This window comes from Narcine bancroftii, chromosome 1, assembly GCF_036971445.1.
Source record: "Narcine bancroftii isolate sNarBan1 chromosome 1, sNarBan1.hap1, whole genome shotgun sequence".
NCBI lineage: Eukaryota > Metazoa > Chordata > Chondrichthyes > Torpediniformes > Narcinidae > Narcine > Narcine bancroftii.
This window is the reverse complement of record NC_091469.1, coordinates 218449770-218472708: the sequence shown is the minus strand read 5'-3', so window position 1 is coordinate 218472708 and position 22939 is coordinate 218449770. Positions and strand designations below refer to the sequence as shown.

General features: G+C 40.8%; 1 protein-coding gene across 1 annotated transcript in view; it reads right to left on the bottom strand.

Moving 5' to 3' along the window:
• adgrv1 (adhesion G protein-coupled receptor V1) overlaps positions 1-22939 on the bottom strand; it is a 537083-nt gene that overhangs the window by 302685 nt on the left and 211459 nt on the right. The window contains exons 58-64 of the mRNA XM_069918000.1: positions 19090-19272; positions 17547-17726; positions 7050-7211; positions 6201-6321; positions 3454-3577; positions 2801-2939; positions 1602-1787 (exon numbers count right to left, since the gene is read on the bottom strand). Of these exons, the coding sequence (XP_069774101.1) occupies positions 1602-1787; positions 2801-2939; positions 3454-3577; positions 6201-6321; positions 7050-7211; positions 17547-17726; positions 19090-19272 (1095 nt within the window). The remainder of the gene's footprint in view (positions 1-1601; positions 1788-2800; positions 2940-3453; positions 3578-6200; positions 6322-7049; positions 7212-17546; positions 17727-19089; positions 19273-22939) is intronic.

Sequence of the window (22939 nt, the reverse complement as noted above, 5' to 3'; positions counted from 1 at the left end):
TTTTACCCTTACATTTTCTTAATTCTACCCACAGGGATTCTATATCTTCTGATCTAATGTCTTCTCTTTCCAAAGACTTCATTCCATTTTTAACCACCCACTCCCTCTGTCTACCTTCCTGTCCTAATACAATTTGTTCCACAGATATTTAGACTTGTGTGGTCTTCTTTTAGCCAGAACTCGGTGATGGCCACGACGTCATATCTGCCAACTTCCAGATGTGCTACAAGATCATTAACTTTATGTTTTTATACTGTGCATATTTAAATACAAGAATGTCAGTGCTGATTCATCACTCTTTCCAATTTTGTTTCCAATATACTCTAAGTTAATCTTACACTTGACATTGTGCACTATTAACTCTCTATCCTGCACAGTGTATCTATTTGTGTATCTTCTGCCCTTTCCACCAATCTCTCATTCTGGTTCCCATGCCCCTGGCAACTAATTTAACCCTCCGCAACAGCTCCAGCAAACTTGCCCACCATGATATTGGTCCCTCTCCCATTCAGGTTCAACCGGTCCTTTTCCTTCCTTCATTGGCATGTGGCACAGACATCAATCCAAAGATTACCACCCTTGAGTTCCTACTTTTTTGGTTCCTTCCCTTTATTCCCTCTTCAGGACTTCATCTCTTTTTTTTTTAAATCTCTGCCATTGGTACCAACGTGGACCATAACATATGGCTGCTCAAGCTCCCAGTTAGTAATGCTGTGGACATGATCTGGGAGGTAACAAACCATCCGGAAGTCTCAATCTTGCTCAGAGATCCTCCTACCTGTTCCCCTAACCATTGAATCCCCAATCATCTCCACCTCCCCTGCCTTCTGAGCTGCAGAGCCAGTCTCTGTGCCAGAGACCTGACCTATTTATCCATGGTACAACAGTATCCAAAGCAATATATTTATTATTGAGTGGTGCTTCTGTGCTAACTGCCTATTCCCTTTCCCTTTCATAACAGTCATCCAGTTACCGATATCTTGCCTCTTGGGTGTGGGTCTCCTCATGGCTTCTGCCTATCACCCCCTCTGCCTGTGTGGATCTCCTCATGGCTTCTGTCTCTGCCTCCCGAATGATCTGGAATTAATCCAGCTCCCTAATACGATCTGTAAGAAGTTGAAGCTGACTGCATTTCCTGCAAGGGTAGTCATCAGGGGCACTTGTATTGTTCCAGATTTCCCATGTGCTGCAATTGGAGCATACCACTGCTCATGTTCACGACCAACTCAGGCTCATTACAAAGAGTTCTTACCTATAGCACCTCACCAATCTCTGTTCACCGAAACCTCTCAAGCCAAAGCCTCTAACTCACTATTCTTACACTGGGCCACTCACACACTGGGCCACTCTACTTGTGCCCACTTTACTTTTACTTGTTTCTGCTAATATATCATGATTTGATTGGTCCACTAAAGCACTGAGCCCTGAGAATACTCCTTGTTAAACACTTTTTGCCAACTTGTGTGCACCTTTTTCTCCTTGTGAAATGAATGAACCGCTAAAATTTTCACCTCGGAATCTACTCCACCTCAATTTACTGAGGCAATTCATAACTTTCTGCTTTTAATTGAACAAAATAACTGGACTTGAAATTGCAGTACCTGTTTTCCATTCTCTGAGGTCTGAATCTCTTCACTTGAGAATGCAAATCGACCATAAGGAAAATCGCTGGCTGCCATGGTGATATTAGCAGAGTTTAAGGAGTCATTAATTCTAGCATTACCACTGACCCTCACCAGTTGAAGTTGGTAATATTGCTTTTCTTCAGGAATATCATCACTTATTGCCTGAATAATAAAATTAATTATACAGTTAAAAGCTGAATATCTCAGAAGATGCAAATTCAATAGTATACCGCAGATGTGCAAATTTTGAAACAAAATCTGAGTCAAAAGCACATAACAGGTTAATCAGCCTTTTTAGCAGTTTATAATCTGATAACTAGCCTGATGGTAATGCTAGTATTGGGAAGCAAGGAACAGATTTGACTGTCAGTGGTTTCCCGAAAGTTCTGGAATTGTAACCAAAGGGTACCCCAGAGGGTGTCTGATCACAGGTTGGATACCCTTTGGATGTTAAGCCTGGATTTTTCTGAATTTTTTTAAGAGGGTGAAAGAGGGTAACAACATCTTTTTTGATGAGACGACATCTGTTTGTTTTTGTCCAGACAACACAATAAACAGTGTTGAAAAGGAGAAATCAATACCTTGAAGGCAGATCACTGTTTGGGTATTTACTGCAACTTGTAGAATTTAAATTTTGGACCCCTTTTACTGCCTGTAAGCAGCCTAACAGGTTGGGGATCTACTCTCTGGAAACCTTGCTTCACAGGGAACAACAAGGTGTATTGGGGCAGTGGGAACAATTGTGGGATTAACCAAATGTGCCATTGAAGGAAGTCTCATTTGTGGTCTGAACAGGAGAAAAGCAGGGTCAAACATGGTAGATCAGTGAGGCCCGATGGTAGTCATTGGAAACGGATGCTTCACAGGAGACAATGTTTAAAGATTAATCTGTTGAGGGACAAAATTTTTTTATATTATCTACAGGATGTACTAACATGAAATGAGATTCAAACTTTAATTAACTGATATGAATTTGTCATTGTAGTTCTGGCAATTTTTTTTTGCAAATCTTTATCCCAACCCAGGTATAAACTCCAAGCTATTCCCATAACACAAAGAATTGGGGATAACTGCAAATACTTTATAACATAATTAATATTGCATTTATCACAGGTGAACAATCAAACTTCCCAGTCTGGCAAATTCCACACAGTATTTAGCTCTTTTTTCTTTACCTGCAGTAAAATGGTGGCAGACGATTGTCTGTCGCGCATAAAGACAGTTCCAGTCACTTCAGCAAATTCATTCAGAGATGCTGGAATTATGATCCAGTGGACCATCACATCACCAAAAATTCCTGGACCACGCACTAACCTGAAGCAAAATAGAAGAGTGTAAATAATTCTGACAGATCATGGAAGTATTACTTTGTCAGTATCCTATAACATGTACATTTTCAATATTATGTAGTAGGCTTTTTAACTCTATTTTGCCAATAATAAAAAAAATACTGATTGTGGTGATTAGATGGGTATATACCAGAGTTTCTCTGATTTTTTCTTTTCAAGTTGAAGCTTGGAATGAAATTCAAGTCTGTTAAATGCAAGTAGGCATACTATATTAGTTACACAGTGCAAGGCCCAAATAATAATGTGAAGGACAAATTACATGCATACATTAATAGATGCCCTTTTTGAATAGTGACTCCAGCGGAGTAAACATTATTAAGCACTGTGAACTGAACCCTCATAAGCATTACAATAAAAAAAGGGTTACAACTGACTTATGCTTCTGAAGATCCTATAATCACAAAATTGAAAATAAGGATTGATTCTCATTTGTTAACCTTCAAGGTTTCTGGCATAGTGATGCCTTAAAAACTACATACGTTAATAGTGCCGTCCCATTGTAGTCATTGATGGGCTCTCCAATTAGAATGGGACTGGATGATGCAGCAATAGCGATTGTCCCAGACGATGTACTGTCACCTAAAATAATGACAGTTGCACTTCCTGTGAGGGGAGGGGGGAGATCACGAGCAAAAATAAAAATAATAAATGAAAAATCAAAGTACAGTAGTTCATAATTCTGCAGACCATAATATCAACCAGTGATGGGACAAAAGGAATGGGAGAGCTTCTTCTAGGCATAATGCTCATCCCCTGTTCGCCACTGACCAACATGACCACCTGTGGCCTATGAAACCTAGGACCACACACCTTCAAGCAGACCTTGGCGTCAAGTGCAAGGTTCCACAACCTTGCACTCAATGTCACCAAAACGCAGGAGCTGATTGTTGACTTCAGGAAGGGAAAGTCAAAGGGAAATCCAGTGACCATTGGGGGAATCAGGGGTGGAGAGGGTGAACAAATTTAAGTTCTTGGGAGTCATTATTTTGGAGGATCTTTCCTGGACCCAACACACCAATGGCATTGTGACGAAAGCACCTCAGCACCGCTACTTCCTCAGGAGTTTACTAAGGTTTGGTATGACATCAGAAACCCTGGCAAATTTCTACAGGTGTGTGATGGAAACTGTGCTGACTGTCTGGTGTAGGGACACCAATACCCGAGCGTAAAGCCCTCCAAAAAGTGGTGGACAGAGCCCAGGACATCACAGGCAAAACCCTCCCCACTCTCGAAAACATCTACAAGAAACATTACCATTAGAGGGCAGCAGCAATCATCAAGGATTCACACAGCACATGCTCTGTTCTTCCTGCTGCTGCCCTCTAAGACCTCAAGGTTCAGGAAAAGCTGTTATCCTTCCACCATCAGACTCCTCAACAATAAACTCAAACATGGACTCACATTTGACTCTCACTTGTGTACTTCATTATTTTTTTATTCTCTCTGTATTGTACTGTTTGTTGACATTAATTATCTGTTTTTTTGTTTACAGATTTTTTTTGCACTACCAATAAGAGGTAATTGTGCCTCGCCCACAGGAAAAAGAATCTCAGGGTTATGTGTGATGTCACATATGTTCTCTGACAATAAATGTGAAATCTGAAACATTTCCCTTACCACCTCAACCCCCAAGATGGTGATAAACTTCCAGTTCCATCCAACATTCTCTGTCACTAACACATCCAATTGCATTTGAGGGATACGAAGCAGATTCACCTTCTAATGGCTTGCTCCGTCTGGAATCAAACTGAAGCTCTGCTGGCCATTCAAGCTGATTCGTCTTAGTTTCCAAACCCAACAATAGCTTAAATCTAGGGCTTTGTGTATATTTGTGTCAATTATTTATTTATTCATTTATGACTGCATTTGCTGTCCTTCCCTGATAACCTGTCACCCATTGACAGCACATTCCCTTCCATGGAGAACAGGAGTTAACAAGATGTGACAAATGTAATGTTTGCGAGACCATCCTTTTTGAATTTGCTTTGCTCAAGTGGTAAACATATAATTATTCCAAGTGCCATGATTATTTTGGAAGTGATGAGTTGGTAGCTATCAAAGCACGACTTTACATTTGCTGTGCGATACAACATTCCAATTTTAGTTTAGCATTTTGGAAAGCAGAGCACTGACTGGTGATTCAATGGTAAGCACATGACCATAGCTGGTGGCTCTCAAAATTGAAGGGAAAAGATCTTGGAAATATTTCTGCCAGGATAATCCAATGAATGTTTCTCCATTTCCTCAATTCTTACAAAAGGGGAGGGTGGAAAAGTGGACTGGAGAGCACTTACAATCAAGTAACCAACTCTATTCTTATAGGAACGTTATGGAGTTTGAATTTATTTCAAGGAATTGACAAAAGAAGTGCCTTGATTTCACAAAGGTCACATGCGGAAAGGTTTTCAGATTTACCAAATATTTTAAATGCCAAAAAAAAATTGTTCCTAGCAGAGTTTCTTAAAAGTGCAAGATTTATTGTCAAATAAATAGAATATTATCGAAATATGCTCATTGCCGACCAAGCTCGTCCCATTTTTCTCATAGTTGGCCCATACCCTTATAAACCTTTCCTATCCATGTTCTTTTGAACATTATAATTGTCCCTGCTTCTACCTGTAGCTTGTTCCGTACACCCACCACCCTCTGTGCCTCAGGTCACTTTTAAATCATTCCTTCTCACTTTAAATGTATGCCTTCAACTTATAGATACCCCCATCCCGGGAAAAAAAAGGATTGGCTGTTTATCTTAACTACACCACTCATTGGTTTATAAACCTTCAGAAGGTTTACCCGTAGCCTCCTATGCTGCAGAGAAAAGTTCCAGCATGTCCAACTTCTCTTGATAATTCAAGCTGGCCAAACTCAGTGGTAAACAAGCCTGTGGATGCTGGAAAACCAGCGCAGCCCAGTGCTCACAGGACAAAGTGCTGCAGGGACTCAGTTGTGAGGCAGTATCCATGGAAACAGCAGACAGTCAATCTATCGGGTTCATTAGGAACGATGAAAACTGATGGAGGGTTTTTGGCCTGAAACTTCGACAGCCTTGCTTTCCATGGATGCTGCATGCCCTGTTCAGTTTTTCCAGTAGTTTATATGTTACCTTGTCCGTTTTTTTCTGCACCCTTTCCTGCTTAATATTGTTTCCCCCACAATTATTTTTTTTCCCCGAGCTGAATGACACCTTTTGTTAAAACTTTGCGTTTCAAGGGTTGCACAGACTTACCACTTATAGGAGATATTTCTGCATTATTAGAGGCAGATATCAGCCGAATCACATATTGTTCTTCTCCTTCCAGTAAAGCATCTGGATAAATGTGTAAAACAAGTGTCTTTGTCGTCTCAGTCTAACACAACAAAAATGAAAGTGGTTGCTAACCTTCTGGGCCAAGTGACAGGTAATGAGACACTTCTTTATCAGTTTTGATCTTATCTAACAAATGTACATGAAAATTCAGTTGATGGCAAGTTATGGACCTCACCTATGCCCTCACACCAATGTACCAAGCAAAGATTAAATGCATATCCAGAGCTCACAACAGGTTATTTTAACCAAACATCTCCAGAATAGATGATAGCCATGCAGAGGTTTGTCGGCACCAAGCTATCCTGACAGGTAGCAAACTGTAGAGAACCAAAGAAAAGATGGAACATCGGGCAAACAAGTACTGCCAATAAAAAACTATGGAATGCAGTTATTTCCCACTGCTTGAGGTGCAAGGAGCCAAGTATCTGACAAAATAAAATGGGAGTAGATATTCACATGGATCCTTTCATTCTTCTTTTTCAAGTTTAGTTATTTTTAAAAAGATCAGAACAAAAATTATAAACAGAAGAAAAAGGAGAATTTCAGATGGAATACTGTATCACACACATCCATTTAAGCACTTCTGACCAAAACAGGATAGAAACTGTGTGGAGCATATAGTACCGTTGGGATCAAATGAATTCCTGTGCAGTTTAAATTAAAATGTAAAATATCAACTAGGTCAATGAAAATAGAACTGTAAGATTGCATCATATTAAAATGTTAATTGCACAAGTCTGTTTCTGTTCTTGTACATGTGCTTTGTACCTCATTGAAAGTCAAAGTTCCCATGAGGGGTACGATATCATCAACTGCCGAGTCATCCACTTGCCAAACAATTTTAACTGAGCCATGCCCTTCCTCCCGATGGACAGTAAAGGATACCAGGCCAGCTGGATCATCAAATGTCTGTGGTTCTTCAACAGCCACCTAGAAGTACAAAATTACGCCTAAATGTATCATAACCAACATATAAAAATCAAAACATGATCCTAACTTGATCTTGACCTAATCCAAACTCGACTTGAACTCAAATTGTTCCCATACCTGATCTAATTTTTGCCATAAAAATAACAATGTCATCTGTGTGATTGGCCGAAGAACAAAAGCCCAAACACTGACCAAAATTCATACAAATATACATAAGCAAGTGGGAAATAAGATCAAGAACAAAAATCTTCCTGCCATAATCTATCCCCAATGATCTTTGGCTTTACCTTAGACAAATAAAAAACATCCAGTTATCTCAGCCTTGATGGAATTCCTAATTTCAGCATCCATACGGGTCTGATATAGAAAATTCCAAATATTTATGGCCCTCGGAGAAATGTTTCCTCCAGCCCGGCTTCATTAGGAGACCACATATTCCAGTTCCAGATCCTTCTCGGAGAAGAAACATACTCTCAGCATTTCCCTTGTCAAACAGTCTTGAAATCTTGTTTGCTTTGGATCAATCATTTCTCTGAGTATAGACCCAAACTGCTCAACCTTCCCATGAAAATCAACCTCTCAATCCAAGAAATCAACTTATTAAACCTTCTCTGAACAGTCTCCTTTGCAAGTAAATATCTTCTTAAATAAAGGCTCCAAATCTGCACTCAGAACTCTGAACTTCACCAATGTCCTACACGGTGAAAAACATCCTAATCTGGATAAAGCATTGAGGCACTGCTGGCCAGATCGAAACGTTAATGCTTGTTAGAGCATCCACCTGACCCAAATCCAACATAAATGTGGGTCCACTCAATTTTGGTTGGGTATTCAAAGCATCAGAAGCAAATTATAGCAAGTGGTGGAAATCTAAAATAAACAAGAATACTCAAAAACTGAATAGGTCAGATATTTTATGTGGAGAATGACCTGACGTATCAAGTCTTTGCCTGTCACATAAATGTAATCTCTCTCTCAGTTTTTGGTCCAAAGTGTAATTGTCCCTCCAAATATTTTACCAGATCTAAATACTTCAAACCTTTTTTTTAAACTTTCAATTTAAATAAATAAAATATTTATACATGGCATGCATGCCTTCATGGTGAAGTGGGGGTGGGTGGGGGGTAGCAGTAAGGACACTGAGTAAAGAAGTTGCTACATACAACTTTGATCAGGCACATTTGGAATTTTATGTATAATACTGGTCATGAAAGAAAGCAGAAGTTTTGGGAAGGGGAAAGAGGAGATTTATCAAGATGCTACCTTGATTAGAGGGAACAAGTTGCCAGGAGAGTTGAACAAACTTGAGGTTTTTTTTTCCCCTGGAGCCCTCAAGGTTGAAGGAAGCCCTGATAGAAGTTCATAAAATTATGAGAGGCATCGATAAGGTAGATAGAATCATTTTTAAGGGCAAAAATATCAAATACTTGGGGAAATACATTAAAGTTGAGGGGGAGGGGATTTTAAAGGAGGTATGCAGGCAAGCTTCTTTTGTTTGTTTTTTTTCCAGACAGTAATAGGTGCCTGGGATTGGCTAAGCAGGCACAATAATGAAATTTAAGAGATTTCTAGATAGACACATGCATATGCAGGGAATTGGGGCACAGCAATGACATTCAGGCTGAAGATATTTAGCTTACCCTGGCATCATGTTCTGTGCAGACATCATGTACTAAAGGGCCTATTCTGGGTTTTTTTAAAGACATACAGCACGGTAACAGGCCATTTCAACCCACAAATCCATGCTGCCCAATTTACACCCAATTAACTTACACCCCCAGTACATTTTGAATAGGAGGAGGTTACCAGAGAATCCATGCAGACTCTGAGAAAATGTACAAACTCCTTACAGGCGGTGCAGGATTTGAACCCTGGTCTCAATCACAGGTGCAATAAAGGCGTTGTGCTAACCATGCCACCCCTTTCTATATTCTCTGTACTTTTATTTACATTTTTCTGTTCAAGTCAAATAAATATTATGTATCCAATGTATATTTGCACTTATTGATATTTAACTATTAAATTATACATTCTATAACCAAATAGTGCAGTCTGCATATGGTCTAAAATAGCAATGCAGGAAGTTCAGAGGAACAAGATTCAGGGTATGAGCATACCTGATATTTAATATGTTCAATCAGTGCATAGCAGCAGTCACCAAGGTACAGAATGTTGAATGTAGGGGCCTTGCATAGTCCAATTAGAAACACTAGAGCTATATTTAGTTATCAATGATTGACATAGAAGTAGAGGGGGGGGGGGGGAAACAGATGGCAAACTGATAGTCTTGACAAAGTACTGTTTACATGGAAAAGGACAATTGAAAGAGTCCATGCATTGAAGTAAAAGGACATTTTGGATACTTTGTTAAAGAAAATCCTGAAAGGAGGACACTTATTTCTTTGGCTTGGCTTCGCGGACGAAGATTTATAGAGGGGGTAAATGTCCACGTCAGCTGCAGGCTCGTTTGCGGCTGACAAGTCCAATGCGGGACAGGCAGACACGGTTGCAGCAGAAAATTGGTTGGTTGGGGTTGGGTGTTGGGTTTATCCTCCTTTGCCTTTTGTCAGTGAGGTGGGCTCTGCGGTCTTCTTCAAAGGAGGTTGCTGCCCGCCGAACTGTGAGGCGCCAAGATGCACGGTTTGAGTCGATATCAGCCCACTGGCGGTGGTCAATGTGGCAGGCACAAAGAGATTTCTTTAGGCAGTCCTTGTACCTCTTCTTTGGTGCACCTCTGTCACGGTGGCCAGTGGAGAGCTCGCCATATAACACGATCTTGGGAAGGCGATGGTCCTCCATTCTGGAGACGTGACCCACCCAATGCAGCTGGATCTTCAGCAGCGTGGACTCAATGCTGTCGGCCTCTGCCATCTCGAGTAATTCGATGTTAGGGATGAAGGCGCTCCAATGAATGTTGAGGATGGAGCGGAGACAACGCTGGTGGAAGCGTTCTAGGAGCCGTAGGTGATGCCGGTAGAGGACCCATGATTCGGAGCTGAACAGGAGTGTGGGTATGACAACGGCTCTGTATACGCTTATCTTTGTGAGGATTTTCAGTTGGTTGTTTTTCCAGACTCTTTTGTGTAGTCTTCCAAAGGCGATATTTGTCTTGGCGAGTCTGTTGTCTATCTCGTTGTCGATCCTTGCATCTGATGAAATGGTGCAACCGAGATAGGTAAACTGGTTGACCGTTTTGAGTTTTGTGTGCCCGATGGAGATGTGGGGAGGCTGGTAGTCATGGTGGGTAGCTGGCTGATGGAGGACCTCCGTTTTCTTCAGTCTGACTTCCAGACCAAACATTTTGGCAGTTTCTGCAAAACAGGACGTCAAGCGCTGAAGAGCTGTCTCTGAATGGGCAACTAAAGCAGCATCGTCTGCAAAGAGAAGTTCACGGACAAGTTTCTCTTGTGTCTTGGTGTGAGCTTGCAGGCGCCTCAGATTGAAGAGATTGCCATCCGTGCGGTACCGGATGTAAACAGCGTCTTCATTGTTGAGGTCTTTCATGGCTTGATTCAGCATCATGCTGAAGAAGATTGAAAAGAGGGTTGGTGCGAGAACACAGCCTTGCTTCACGCCATTGTTAATGGAGAAGGGTTCAGAGAGCTCATTGCTGTATCTGACCCCACCTTGTTGGTTTTCGTGCAGTTGGATAACCATGTTGAGGAACTTTGGGGGACATCCGATGCGCTCTAGTATTTGCCAAAGCCCTTTCCTGCTCACGGTGTCGAAGGCTTTGGTGAGGTCAACAAAGGTGATGTAGAGTCCTTTGTTTTGTTCTCTGCACTTTTCTTGGAGCTGTCTGAGGGCAAAGACCATGTCAGTAGTTCCTCTGTTTGCGCGAAAGCCGCACTGTGATTCTGGGAGAATATTCTCGGCGACACTAGGTATTATTCTATCTAGGAGAATCCTAGCGAAGATTTTGCCTGCAATGGAGAGCAGCGTGATTCCCCTGTAGTTTGAGCCGTCTGATCTCTCGCCTTTGTTTTTGTACAGGGTGATGATGATGGCATCACGAAGGTCCTGAGGCAGTTTTCCTTGGTCCTAACAAAGCTTGAAAAACTCATCCAGTTTGACATGTAGAGTTTTGCCGCCAGCCTTCCAGACCTCTGGGGGGGATTCCATCCATACCTGCTGCTTTGCCACTTTTCAGTTGTTCAATTGCCTTATATGTCTCATCCTGGGTGAGGACCTCATCCAGCTCTAGCCTTAGGGGCTGTTGAGGGAGCTGGAGCAGGGCGGAATCTTGGACTGAGTGGTTGGCACTGAAAAGAGATTGGAAGTGTTCTGACCATCGGTTGAGGATGGAGATCCTGTCGCTGAGGAGGACTTTGCCGTCTGAGCTGCGCAGCGGGCTTTGGATGGGGTGAGGGGCCGTACACAGCCTTTAGAGCCCTGTAGAAACCCCTGAAGTCGCCAATGTCCGCGCTGAGCTGGGTTCGCTTGGCGAGGCTAGTCCACCACTCATTTTGGATCTCCCGGAGTTTGCGCTGAAGATGGCTGCATGCGCGACGGAAGGCTTGTTTCTTCTCTGGACAGGATGGCTTTGTAAGGTGAGCCTGATGGGCAGCTCGCTTCTTTGCCAGCAGCTCCTGGATTTCCTGGAGGAGAAGCCGAGTACCTCTTCAGTGGATTGCAGCATGGTAGTCTTCAGCTGATCCCAGAGGGTTTCAGGGGACGAGTCTGTGAGGCGGATTGCATCCTCGAGCTTTGCTTTGAGGTTTGCCTGGAAGTTTCCTCTCACTTCGTCTGACTGCAGGTTTCCAACATTGAACCTCTTTCTGGGGGCTTTACTGTTCCTGGGCTTTGGCTTGAAGTGAAGGTTGAGCTTGCAGCGAACCAGCCGGTGGTCAGTGTGGCATTCCGCGCTGGGCATGACCCTGGTGTGGAGCACATCTCGTTTGTCTCCTTCTCGCACCAGGACGTAGTCCAGGAGGTGCCAGTGTTTGGATCGGGGATGCATCCAGGTAGTCTTCAGGCTGTCCCTCTGCTGAAAAAGGGTGTTTGTAATGACAAGCCGCTGTTCTGCGCAGAGCTCCAACAGGAGGCGCCCATTGTCGTTGCACTTGCCGACACCATGCTTGCCCAGGATTCCTGGCCAGGTTTCTGTCTTTGCCGGCGCGAGCGTTGAAGTCGCCAAGGATGACCACCTTGTCGGCTGTAGGGGTGCGTTGAATGAGGTTGCGCAGGTCAGTGTAGAATTTGTCCTTTTCTGCTGGTTCCGCCTGGAGGGTTGGAGCATAGACACTGATGAGGGTGATGCGACGCTTGTTTTGAAGGGGGAGTCACATGGACATGATTCGGTCCGAGTGGCCTGTCGGGAGGTTTTCAAGTTTGGAGGCAATGGAGTTCTTGACCATGAAGCCTACACCAGATAGGTGTCGTTCATCCAAAGGCTTGCCAGACCAGTAGAGTGCGTATCCCACACCGCGTTCTTGGAGGCTGCCTACATCTGCCAGGCGGACTTCACTGAGAGCGGCTATGTCGATGTCAAGTCTGAGGAGTTCATGTGCAATGAATTAAGGTCATTCAATACACATTTAATATCAATGAAATGTCCTTTCAATATAAATAATGATCAAAACATGGAATTCAATTCTTTGTTGGCTGTTGGAGCCAAAATACCTGGAATGACACTGTGATGGTGGTCTTTCAGCTTGTCTGGAGATGAGATGGAAAGGTCTTTAGCTGTACAGACCATATGCTGTTGATCATTAGAGCAGTGATTAAAAGAGGTGTGACAGAGTATACAGAGTATATAGAGAATATAGATATGTTTTTGGAAGAGAATTTGGGAAAGGTTTGTTAGAGTAGGTCACATAAAAACACTTTAAAACAGATCTTATTTAAAATACTGTAGCTCTGCCCTATGCTAGACATATCGGGACCTCAGACGTTTTGCAGGAGCTTTGAAGAGTGCTCAAGTGACTTCATGAATTGATTGTCATTTACAAAAGGCAACAGATGAAAGAGCACGTCGGAGCCGCTGCTGTCTGGAAGAGAGCTTGCTGTTGTAAGGGGGTGATGTGATTTTGCAAGCAGAGAGAGTCAAACAGGCTTTCTCTCAGAGAGAGAAAGAGAAAGAGAGACAGACAGACAGACATAGAGATCACTTGTACAGTGTTACAGCCAGCAGAGGCAGCTGGGACTAGAACAGGACAAGCTGGCAAGCTTTTGGAAAGCCCCATTTTGGAAGATGGCCTGGTCAAAGCCATGGTGGTTCATGCAAGAATGTTTCACTTGGAATAAGTGAAACAGAAAGGAACTCTGTGATGACCTGAAAGAAAGAAGTTATCATCTGGAGAACCCTGATGAGGCACATTTTGTCAGCAAAGCCCTGAAGTGGCTGATCAAAAAAGAACAACAAATCTCTCTCTGAAAACCGACAAGAACCTTCCTGAGCAGAAACCATTTATATTTCAAGCACCAAAGCCTGGTGAACTTTATAAATGTTACATTCTTTGCATAGTATAAGAATTGCCTGCAACCAGTGAACTTGGAGGAATGAGAAGTGAGATTGGACTGTGAACCAAATAACATTTCTGAACTTACACACACATTTACATGTACGTTTGCTTAGAAATGGAAGGGGGTTGTTAGGTTAGTTAAGTTAATAGAGATAAGTTAAAGTTTGATTCTATTTTCATGTTTAAAGATAATTAAGAGCAACTTTTGTTTAAGTCACCATTTGTCTTGGCGAAACTCTATTGCTGCTGGGGTTTGGGGTCCTCTGGGCTCGTAACAGAGGAAAGAGATGAAAAAGCAGCCAATGAAGATTAAAATAAATTCTTGGAAAATTTACATTGAAACTAAATATTGTTTGTCATTAGATTTTACATTTTTCAGATCTACAAGGAATGAGAAATGGAAGGAGTGCATGTTGTAAATAACTATCAACAAGCACTTGAGTATGAAATATGATGAGACATTTCGAAGCCTGGATTCTTCCTTCTTACATTTTTCTGAACTTTCGATCTACTAATAATTCTCAGGTGCATTTCAGTGCTGGTATGTGAGCTCCTCAGATCCCACTTGTCATGGCTGATTGCTTCATCAGTGTTTCTCCGACAAAAGAAAAATGGTGCTGCCTCATTCACGAACACTGTTACTGATTTGCCGCCAGTAGCAACATTTGAAAACATCTTTGAATTATTGACTAAACGCAGCTTTAAAATAAATTGTCATCTTATACTGTAGTCATATATTACTAATGATCCTTATGCAGTTTTGAGAATTTTTTTGTGGAAGGGAAAGGCTCAAATCTAAGCTCTAGCGAGGCAATTCTCAAGAAGGATGGACCTTTTAATTGTTTTGTGGCCATGTCACCAAAACCCAAATATAAAATATGGTTTGCAAATTTAAAACTTGTTCTGATCTATCATTCTTCATGTGCATCAACTTATCCTACAATTAAGGAGAATACTCCTTCAGTAACGTTGGAATGATAAGAAGCAGTAAGGATCTATCACAGCAGTTTAGCCTCCCAGCTGTAACTGAAATAAGGTAAAAATCCCCAGTATCTGGCACCTATGGGAACTGGTAAATGCCTGATAAGTGAATATCCCAGTTGCTTGAGATTGCATGTAAAGTGTTTGGCAAACTAACTGTAAGGAGGGACCAATTTAAAATTTATTATATTTTTTGCTTATTTGTTTTCTTTCCACAATGCTTTTGCCACTTGCTCGAATTGCGGGTAATGGAGATTTTACTGTATTCCAACATTTTGCACAGCCTGGTACCAATAGACTTCACAAGATGGCAATAAAACATTGAAGAATCCTCCTTAAACCTTGTTTGTTTACAGTTCTATTCACTTTCCTTGCTGATCAAATATTTATGCTGAAAATTTGGATACCAATATGTTCAGTGAACTTGAGATTATGAGTTAAAACTCATTGGCACAAAAGTACTAAGTGAGTGCTAATATATCATCAGACCTTCTTATAAGTCACGATCTTTTTTTAAAATTCACCAATGGAAAAAAATAAACAGAAAAGAAGAGGCTAACAATGCAAAATGAAAACAGATACAGTAACTGGAAATCTGAAAAAAGGCAGAAAATACCGAACATAAAGGAAAACGAAGTTACATCTTAGGTTAAAGACCCTTCCAGGGAGGGCTGAGATGATCAAAGGAAATACCTCACATAGAGTGATCCAATTATTGTTATTGTGATATCTTTCTATTTTAGTTTTGATTTAATGTTTCTTTTTCTACAGATGCTGCCTGACCTTCTGAGCTTGCCAGCATTTACAATTTTTATTTCAGATTTTCAGAACCTGCCGTATTTTTTCATTGTCATAGTTTAAATTCATATTTTTAAGAGGTTACACAATTTTCTCATGAAATTGGTAAAATGAAAAGAACTGTGCAATTGGGACAGGAGTTGATGGGAACTGGAATCCAATGAATTCCAAGGAAGCACAGAGAGCAAGTCCCAGAGTTTAAAAGGAGTGCGGGAAATGTCACCCACAAGCAAGAGGCAAGAGTTATTGAGCAGAGTTACATATTATCGGAATGGATTTAAAGGGGTTAGGATGCCAATGGAGATAGATTTACAATATGAAAGAGATGAAACAAGGAAGTAGTGAAGGAGAGGGCTGGAATGAAGCAGGGGTGGCCAACCTTTTAATTTTGACATACAGCACGGGAACAGGCCATATCAGCCCACGAGTACGTACCGGAGGTGTTGGCTAATTGGGCGGAAGACTCTTGGGCTGAAGTGGCCTGTTACTGTGCTGTATGAGTAAATTCAAGGTTGGTCACCCCTGAAGGGAACCAAATAGTCTCAGGCAGGGACAGAGCATTTAAACAAGGGAGTGCACTAACAAATGGACCCAAGATTAAAATTATTATAGTAGAACAAATACGACTATCATACAAGAGAATACCTAAAATACAAAAAATATACATCAAAATGCATTGTAAATGAGAAACATACAACATTCATAATAAGGTAGATGGATTTAGCAGCACAAATAGATGTAAACAGATGGAAGAAGTTGTCATCTACCAAAATTCTGGAGATTATAGAATTGTTTCCATGGTTTTGAGGTTGGCAAATCTTACAACACAATTTAAAACGAAGGGGCTGTCTAGAACCAAGGGTCACAATTTTAAAATGTAGGGCAAGACATTCTTGGATTACAAGCGAAGATTCTTCATAGAGATGGGAATGAACTCTGGAATTCTCTACCATAGAACAGAGTGGAGGCCAACAAGTCGCTGAGTATTTAAAATGGATGTAGATTAATTTCAAGATACAAGCAGTATGAATTGGCGTGGGGAGAAAACAAGAATGAAGCATTGAGAAAAGGAATTTGATGTGATCATGTGGAATAGCTCAAAGGTTGTTAGTTCTACTCCTGCCCATATTTTCTATGTTCACTGATCATTGTACATTGTTCAATTCCATTGACCACTACTTCCCAATAAAGCAGCTCATACTTGAATGCAGCAAATCGTCAACAGCATTTACACATGGGGTAACAAATGGCAAAAAAAAACAAACATAACTTAAGTGCCAACCAATAACCACAACAAATAAGGTGGAGTCCAATCACATACTCATGCTCTTCAATGTCATTACTTTTGCAGAGTTCCTATCTCCTGCCACCAATATCCTGGAGTATTTAGGAACTTAACTGAACTAATCACATGAAACCCATGGGGACAAAAGCAAGTTGGAGATTGGCATCCTGTTTTGAAATACATCTCCTGACTCCTTAAAATCTCAACAATATCTACAAGTGATAGGTTAAGGTATGATAAAAATCTATCCATTACATAAGACATCTACAGATCCAAAAATACTCAAGAAAGTTGATATTAATCAGGATTAAACAACCTACTAGACAGGTACCCCTCCAAAACCTTACATATTAATTCCCTCCACCACTATTCACTATGGACACAGTATATACCACAGCAGATACATTAATAACATTTAAAAGTGCAGTCTATACATCATACAACAGTGCTAAGTGCAAAGGAACACTATCCTCATCTAAGATATGGAAACATTTAAGTTTGATCAATGGTTATCATTCTTTCATTTCAGATGCATACATTTCATGGTTCTGCATATTTTCTCCACTAAAAACATGACTATAGTTCAAGTGGCTAATCATCACCACCTTCACAAATGCACATGGATAGATAATAAATACCAGCCTGTCAAAGCCATCTATATCCTGCAAATTAATATTTAAGAACAATTTACACCAATTTTTCTCTCTGCAATATGGACAGAAATGTTTCTTAATTTAGTACTTCACTATATTATAAACACATTTTACAATTGTATTAAAATTACTAAGAAAGAAGAAGATGACTTACAGAATGTTCCACAAACCCAAACACTCCCACAGGTGAATCATTATTTGGAATGCTGACAGTAACAATATTGTTATTGCCCATTTTGGCTCCTCCCATCGCTTGAGTCAGCATAACACTGAATGTCTCCAGAAATTCTGTTAGATTATCATCTACAATAATGATTTCTAGAACTGCAGAAGACTGCAAAACAAAATGTTAAAATCGTGTAAGAAAGTTTCTGATTCATGTACAGGTACTCTGTGACTTACGACCAAAATTGGGACCGAAGGATTGGGTGCATCATGAAATGGACATAAGTCGGAGTTAAGGGCGTGAATTCAATATCATCAGGGTGCTTAACTCTCGTGCATGTGCCAACTGAATTCCAATACATGAACCCATCATGCGTGCATCAACCAAAGGCTCGTGCATGCGCACAGGAATTAAGATGGCTATGTCCAGCCTATGGACCTCGGGCCGCTGACTAACAAGTACGCATATTTTGGCTCTTACATGCCCTGTATCCCTGTTATAGTTTATCAAATACAACATAAACTGCATCAATTTTATTGTTTTTCTCCTTTATTGTTTTAAAAAATTGTTGTATGTGTGGATGGACACAAGTTGAATAGGTTGCAAGTTAGGAGTATCTGTATTTACAATAAAAAGTTTAAAACTATGTCATGTTCATTTTTATACAAGGTGTACTCCTCCATTATGGAGAGACAGAGTTCCTAAAAACCACCCTTACTGTGATTTTACACCTTTTTAATGTTCCCATTGAGTTCCATATTATTAACAGAGATACATTGCTGCAGGAAATTTTTTACCAGCAGTCATGTCTCTACAGGTGCATGGTCTATAAAAGGGAATTCTGATAGATGCTTAGACAGAAGATATAATCTGCTATTGTTATCTAAGTACAGGCAATCTCCACATTATAGAGGCTGCGGGAGGGGGGGGGGGGGATGGTGGAGTTGAATTTTTAATGAAGTATCCGTAATGTGACTTTCCACCATGTGAAGGCACATCATCCACACATGTATCAAGTAATGAGAGTTGAATAACAAATAAAATCAGTAATTATTTATTTATTTTTATCCCTCCACAAATTCTGAGAGAGAAATTCAATCAAGGTGAATTTCTCGTGACCAAAATGGCAATAACACTATCACAAGAAGGGCTAGCTTTGTTAATCTCTAAAGCAAATCCATGAAGTGGTCTCCCACTATGCAGAATGCAATTGTTGTCGTTGGAGAGTAATTCAGTTATCAGTATACACTTTGTGCTTATTAATTTTTCCTCACATACATTCCACGAGGAATTTTTAAAAATCTCACATCTCAATGTTTTGACAGTAATTTGTGGTTCACAACGCCAAATTTCCAAACTGCCATAGCACAGGAGTAAAGTGTACTGCATCAACTGCAAAAAGAGTAATATTAACAGCTAAATCATGGAATTAAATAAATACTTGTGCCACAGAGAAACACTAGCATGGATTAACTGAGACAAAATTTGTTCTGGTCATATTGATATGAATGGCGTGTAAAATAAAGCTTACCATTCTATCAGCAAAAGTGAGACTTCCATTGGATGGGGTGAAATCATAGAAACTGGCACTTGCAGGTCGTGTTTCCCAAAGTACATGCACTTCGCCAAAGTTACCAGCACTGCGGATTACTGGTAATTTAAGGAGGTTTCCAGGAGGGCTCATCTCATATGCAACAAGTGCATCAGTTTTATTCTAACAATATTTAACAGACAGTAACAGGTATTATATGATCATATTAATCACTTGCATTATTTTAAAGTAAATAACTGATAAAATCAAGTTATTTATTGTTGTCTGATTGTACAAGCACAACCCAATGAAACTATGTTCTCCGGTCCTCGCTGCAAAACTAGATAAATCACACATACAATCAGCACATATGCAATCAGGGTATTATCGCATAATTTTACACATTTATATTGCAAAATTTCAAACAAAGCAATATATTTTGTTTAATATGTATGCTTTTTTACTTGAATAACTAATGAGACCATTGTGTATGATGAAAAGATGTGGATCTAACTTGTCCACACTTATTGAGTCGTATAGTGTGGAGCCAGGTGGCCATCAATACCTGCTTGTACTGATCCCATTTTCAGTCCAATGGCCTTCTCTGCCATGAGTATATCTAAATATTTATTGAATATTGTGAGGCTACCTCTCTCAACCAAACTCCTCAAGCAACACGTTCCAGATTTCAAACACCCAAATTTTTCCGCAAATTCTACTGTAACATCCAATTATTTTCTAGCCTGGTAGCATCTCTGGTGGACAGATGGAGGTCCCAGACTGTGAGATGTATAAATAGTCGATGTGTGTACGATACTGGAGCTCTCCACCTCCCCCCCCAGAAATGTCCGATAACCAGGGACGATGCCAGTAGAACTGCACAAACTATGGGCCTCAGTGAGCAGTGGAGCAAGGTACTCCACCAAAGAAACTAAATGTTATTGATGATGGCAGATCAGCTGGAGCAGGTCTTGGAAGAGAAGGAAATCAGAGCAAGGGATCAGGTAAGCCAGGGCTGAGATTTCAGAATGCTATGGACAGGAACCCTTCTGTCAGTCCCACCAGGTTGGTGTGTACAGTATGTACCAGTAAAGACAGCTGCCTTGGTGGGCTCCAGCCTGGACTAGGCAGCTGAAGGCTTCATGGCAGACTGCAACCTGACACCAGACTGCAACCTGACAGCAGCCAGCTTCTGCGAACGAGAAATCAGGTCCAGGTTTCACAGAAGCACAAGAGCAAGCAGGCCTCCTGACAGGCCTCGAACTCCAATGGCTTCTATTACTTCAAGCATTTTGGAACCAGGGGCCAGAGGTGCAATCAGGTTATGGAGCCTCGAACTCAGGTCCACTGCTAAACAACAGCTGGGGTTACAGGGGCACTGGATGAGGTGGAAAGACTCGTGACCACTCAATATTTCTGAAGGGATTCTGTTATGCTTCACTGCCTTGATTTAATACTTGCACTGGATTACTTGGTAACTCTTCGTCTTTTCAGAAAAGCTGTTCAATGATTTTTGTGTACATGACAATAAGGTGAATATTGTAATAAATTAAATAATGTAGCATTCTATTAATTTCCAAATTGCAATAATGCTATAATCTTTAAAACCGCTTAGTAATAATCAAAACACATTTGCGAAGACATTGAAATGTTATTGGTTCCCTATTCTTTCTGGACACATGCATTTCTCCAAAATTGCCCAGTTTGCTGTTTGGAAATGCCGCCAGTTAATCCTGTTTAATGAATATCTTTAATGAGTAGAGATTGCATAGCCCATCATTATGTGTTCAGGATTCAAATTTGAAATTGAATACTGTCATTCTTCCCTTGGATTCCATTAGATTTTTGGATATTTCTCGCTTCACAGTCTGGCAAAATGGAACGACTTGTTTGTCACTTTAAATTTGACCTCATTGCACCCAATAACAACCAGTGCTTTGAGACTGATGTTTAATCTAATGTTTCTCTCAAACTTGATAGTAGAACATGTTCAGTTACACTTGAAGATCAAGTAATTAAAAAGTATTAATCATTTATACAATTGCAGTAGCTAATCTCCAATTTTTTTTTATATAAAGGGTCTACTAGAGTGGTGTATCAGATGCTGAAGGATTCTGAGGGAGTTTGCATTATGAGACATATGTGAACTCACTGCTCCAGTCACAGGGAAAGTAGATACTCTATGCATGGAATTAAAAGATATGGGAAGATCTTCATTTTTTTTGCTTCTGTGTTGACTCAGGAGTCTATAGAAAAGAGCAGTGAGATCATGAACCCAATCAGATGAAAGAAGAGGAAGTGCTTGCCGTCTTGAGGCAAACAAGGGTGGATAAATCCCCAGGGACTGACTCGACATTGCCACAAACCTGGAAAGAGATCAGTGCAGAAATTGCAGGGGTCCTAGCAAGGGTATTGAAAACTTACTTCACCATGGGTGAGATGCTGGAGAAATAGACGATCGCTAATGTTGTTCCATTGTTTAAGAATAATCCAAGAAATTACAGGCTGGTGAGCAGTTAAACTGTTGGAAGAGATCAGATATGCAAGTACTTGGATAGGCAGGGGCTGATTATGCACAGCCAGCATGGCTTTGTGCATGTGTATCCAACCTTTGAGAGTTTTATGAGGAGTTTATCAGGGATGTTGATGAAGGAAAGGTAGTGGAGTATCATATGCAGTTTTGGTCAGCTGCCTATGAGAAAGATATCAATAAGATAGAAAGTGTGCAGAAAAAATTGACTAGGGTGTTCCTGAGACTTGAACTAAGTTCTGGGTAAAGATTGAATAGGCTGTCTTTATTTCTTTGGAGTGTCCGACAATGAAGGGAGATTTGATACAGGCATAAAAAATTATAAGGGGTTTCAATAGGGTAAATGCAAGCAGGCTATTTCCACTGTGATTAGGTGAGGCAAGAGCTAGAGGACTTGAATTATAAGGGGAAATGTTTCAGGAGTATTCAAGGGAACTTCTTCACTTGTATGGTGGTGAGAGGGTGGAATAATCTGCGAGGGTAAGTGGTGGATGGACGTTCAATTAAAACATTCAAGAGTGGATAGGTGCATGGAGGGCTGTGGCCCAGGTACAGGTTGATGGGATGAGACAGAAAAATGGTTCAGGAGTGGCAAGATGGGCCAAATGGCCTGGTTTGTTGTAGTTCCTAATATTTTAGAGGATATGAAGAGCAAAATAAGTTGGTACAAGAGGGAGAAACATAGAATAAGGGCTTTCAGCAGTGGCTTATCTAGTCTAGAGCAGGGGTTCCCAACCTGGGGTACATGTACCCCCAGTGGGACATTTGCACTTTTCAGGGGGTACATTGGGTCTGAGAGAATAACCACTACTGTCCAATACATGGTGTTGTAATCTGCAGTCAGAATGCACAAGGTTGTGTTTTTTATCCTTAATTTCTAGGGATAAACGGGAACCTATAAAAATGGCCAAGGGGTACAAAGGACAAAAAGGTTGGGAACCCCTGGCCCAGCATGCTCAGGGGCATAAACTGTTATAAGAACAAGTGTGTGGAGTATCTGTACACTAGTTGAGGATGTTAACTTTGAAACAGAAATGCAACCTCAAGGGTACTGTGTATTTTGTTGCCAGTGGCTGACAAAGTAACCTTGACAATAAAATGCCATTTGTTGCAGTCCATAATATTGGAGCTGGAGATTGTTCAAACAAAGTCATACAATAGCCACTGTAGTTTCTGATTGATGTTAACTGATTACATTTCATAAGAAAGGGCAATAGATGGACCAGGCATGTGCATGAGAGGATTGCAGGCTTTAATTAATGCCAGTCAAGCTTCCCTTAAGATGACAAGCCAATGACCAGCAGGAAATTCAGCAGGTGA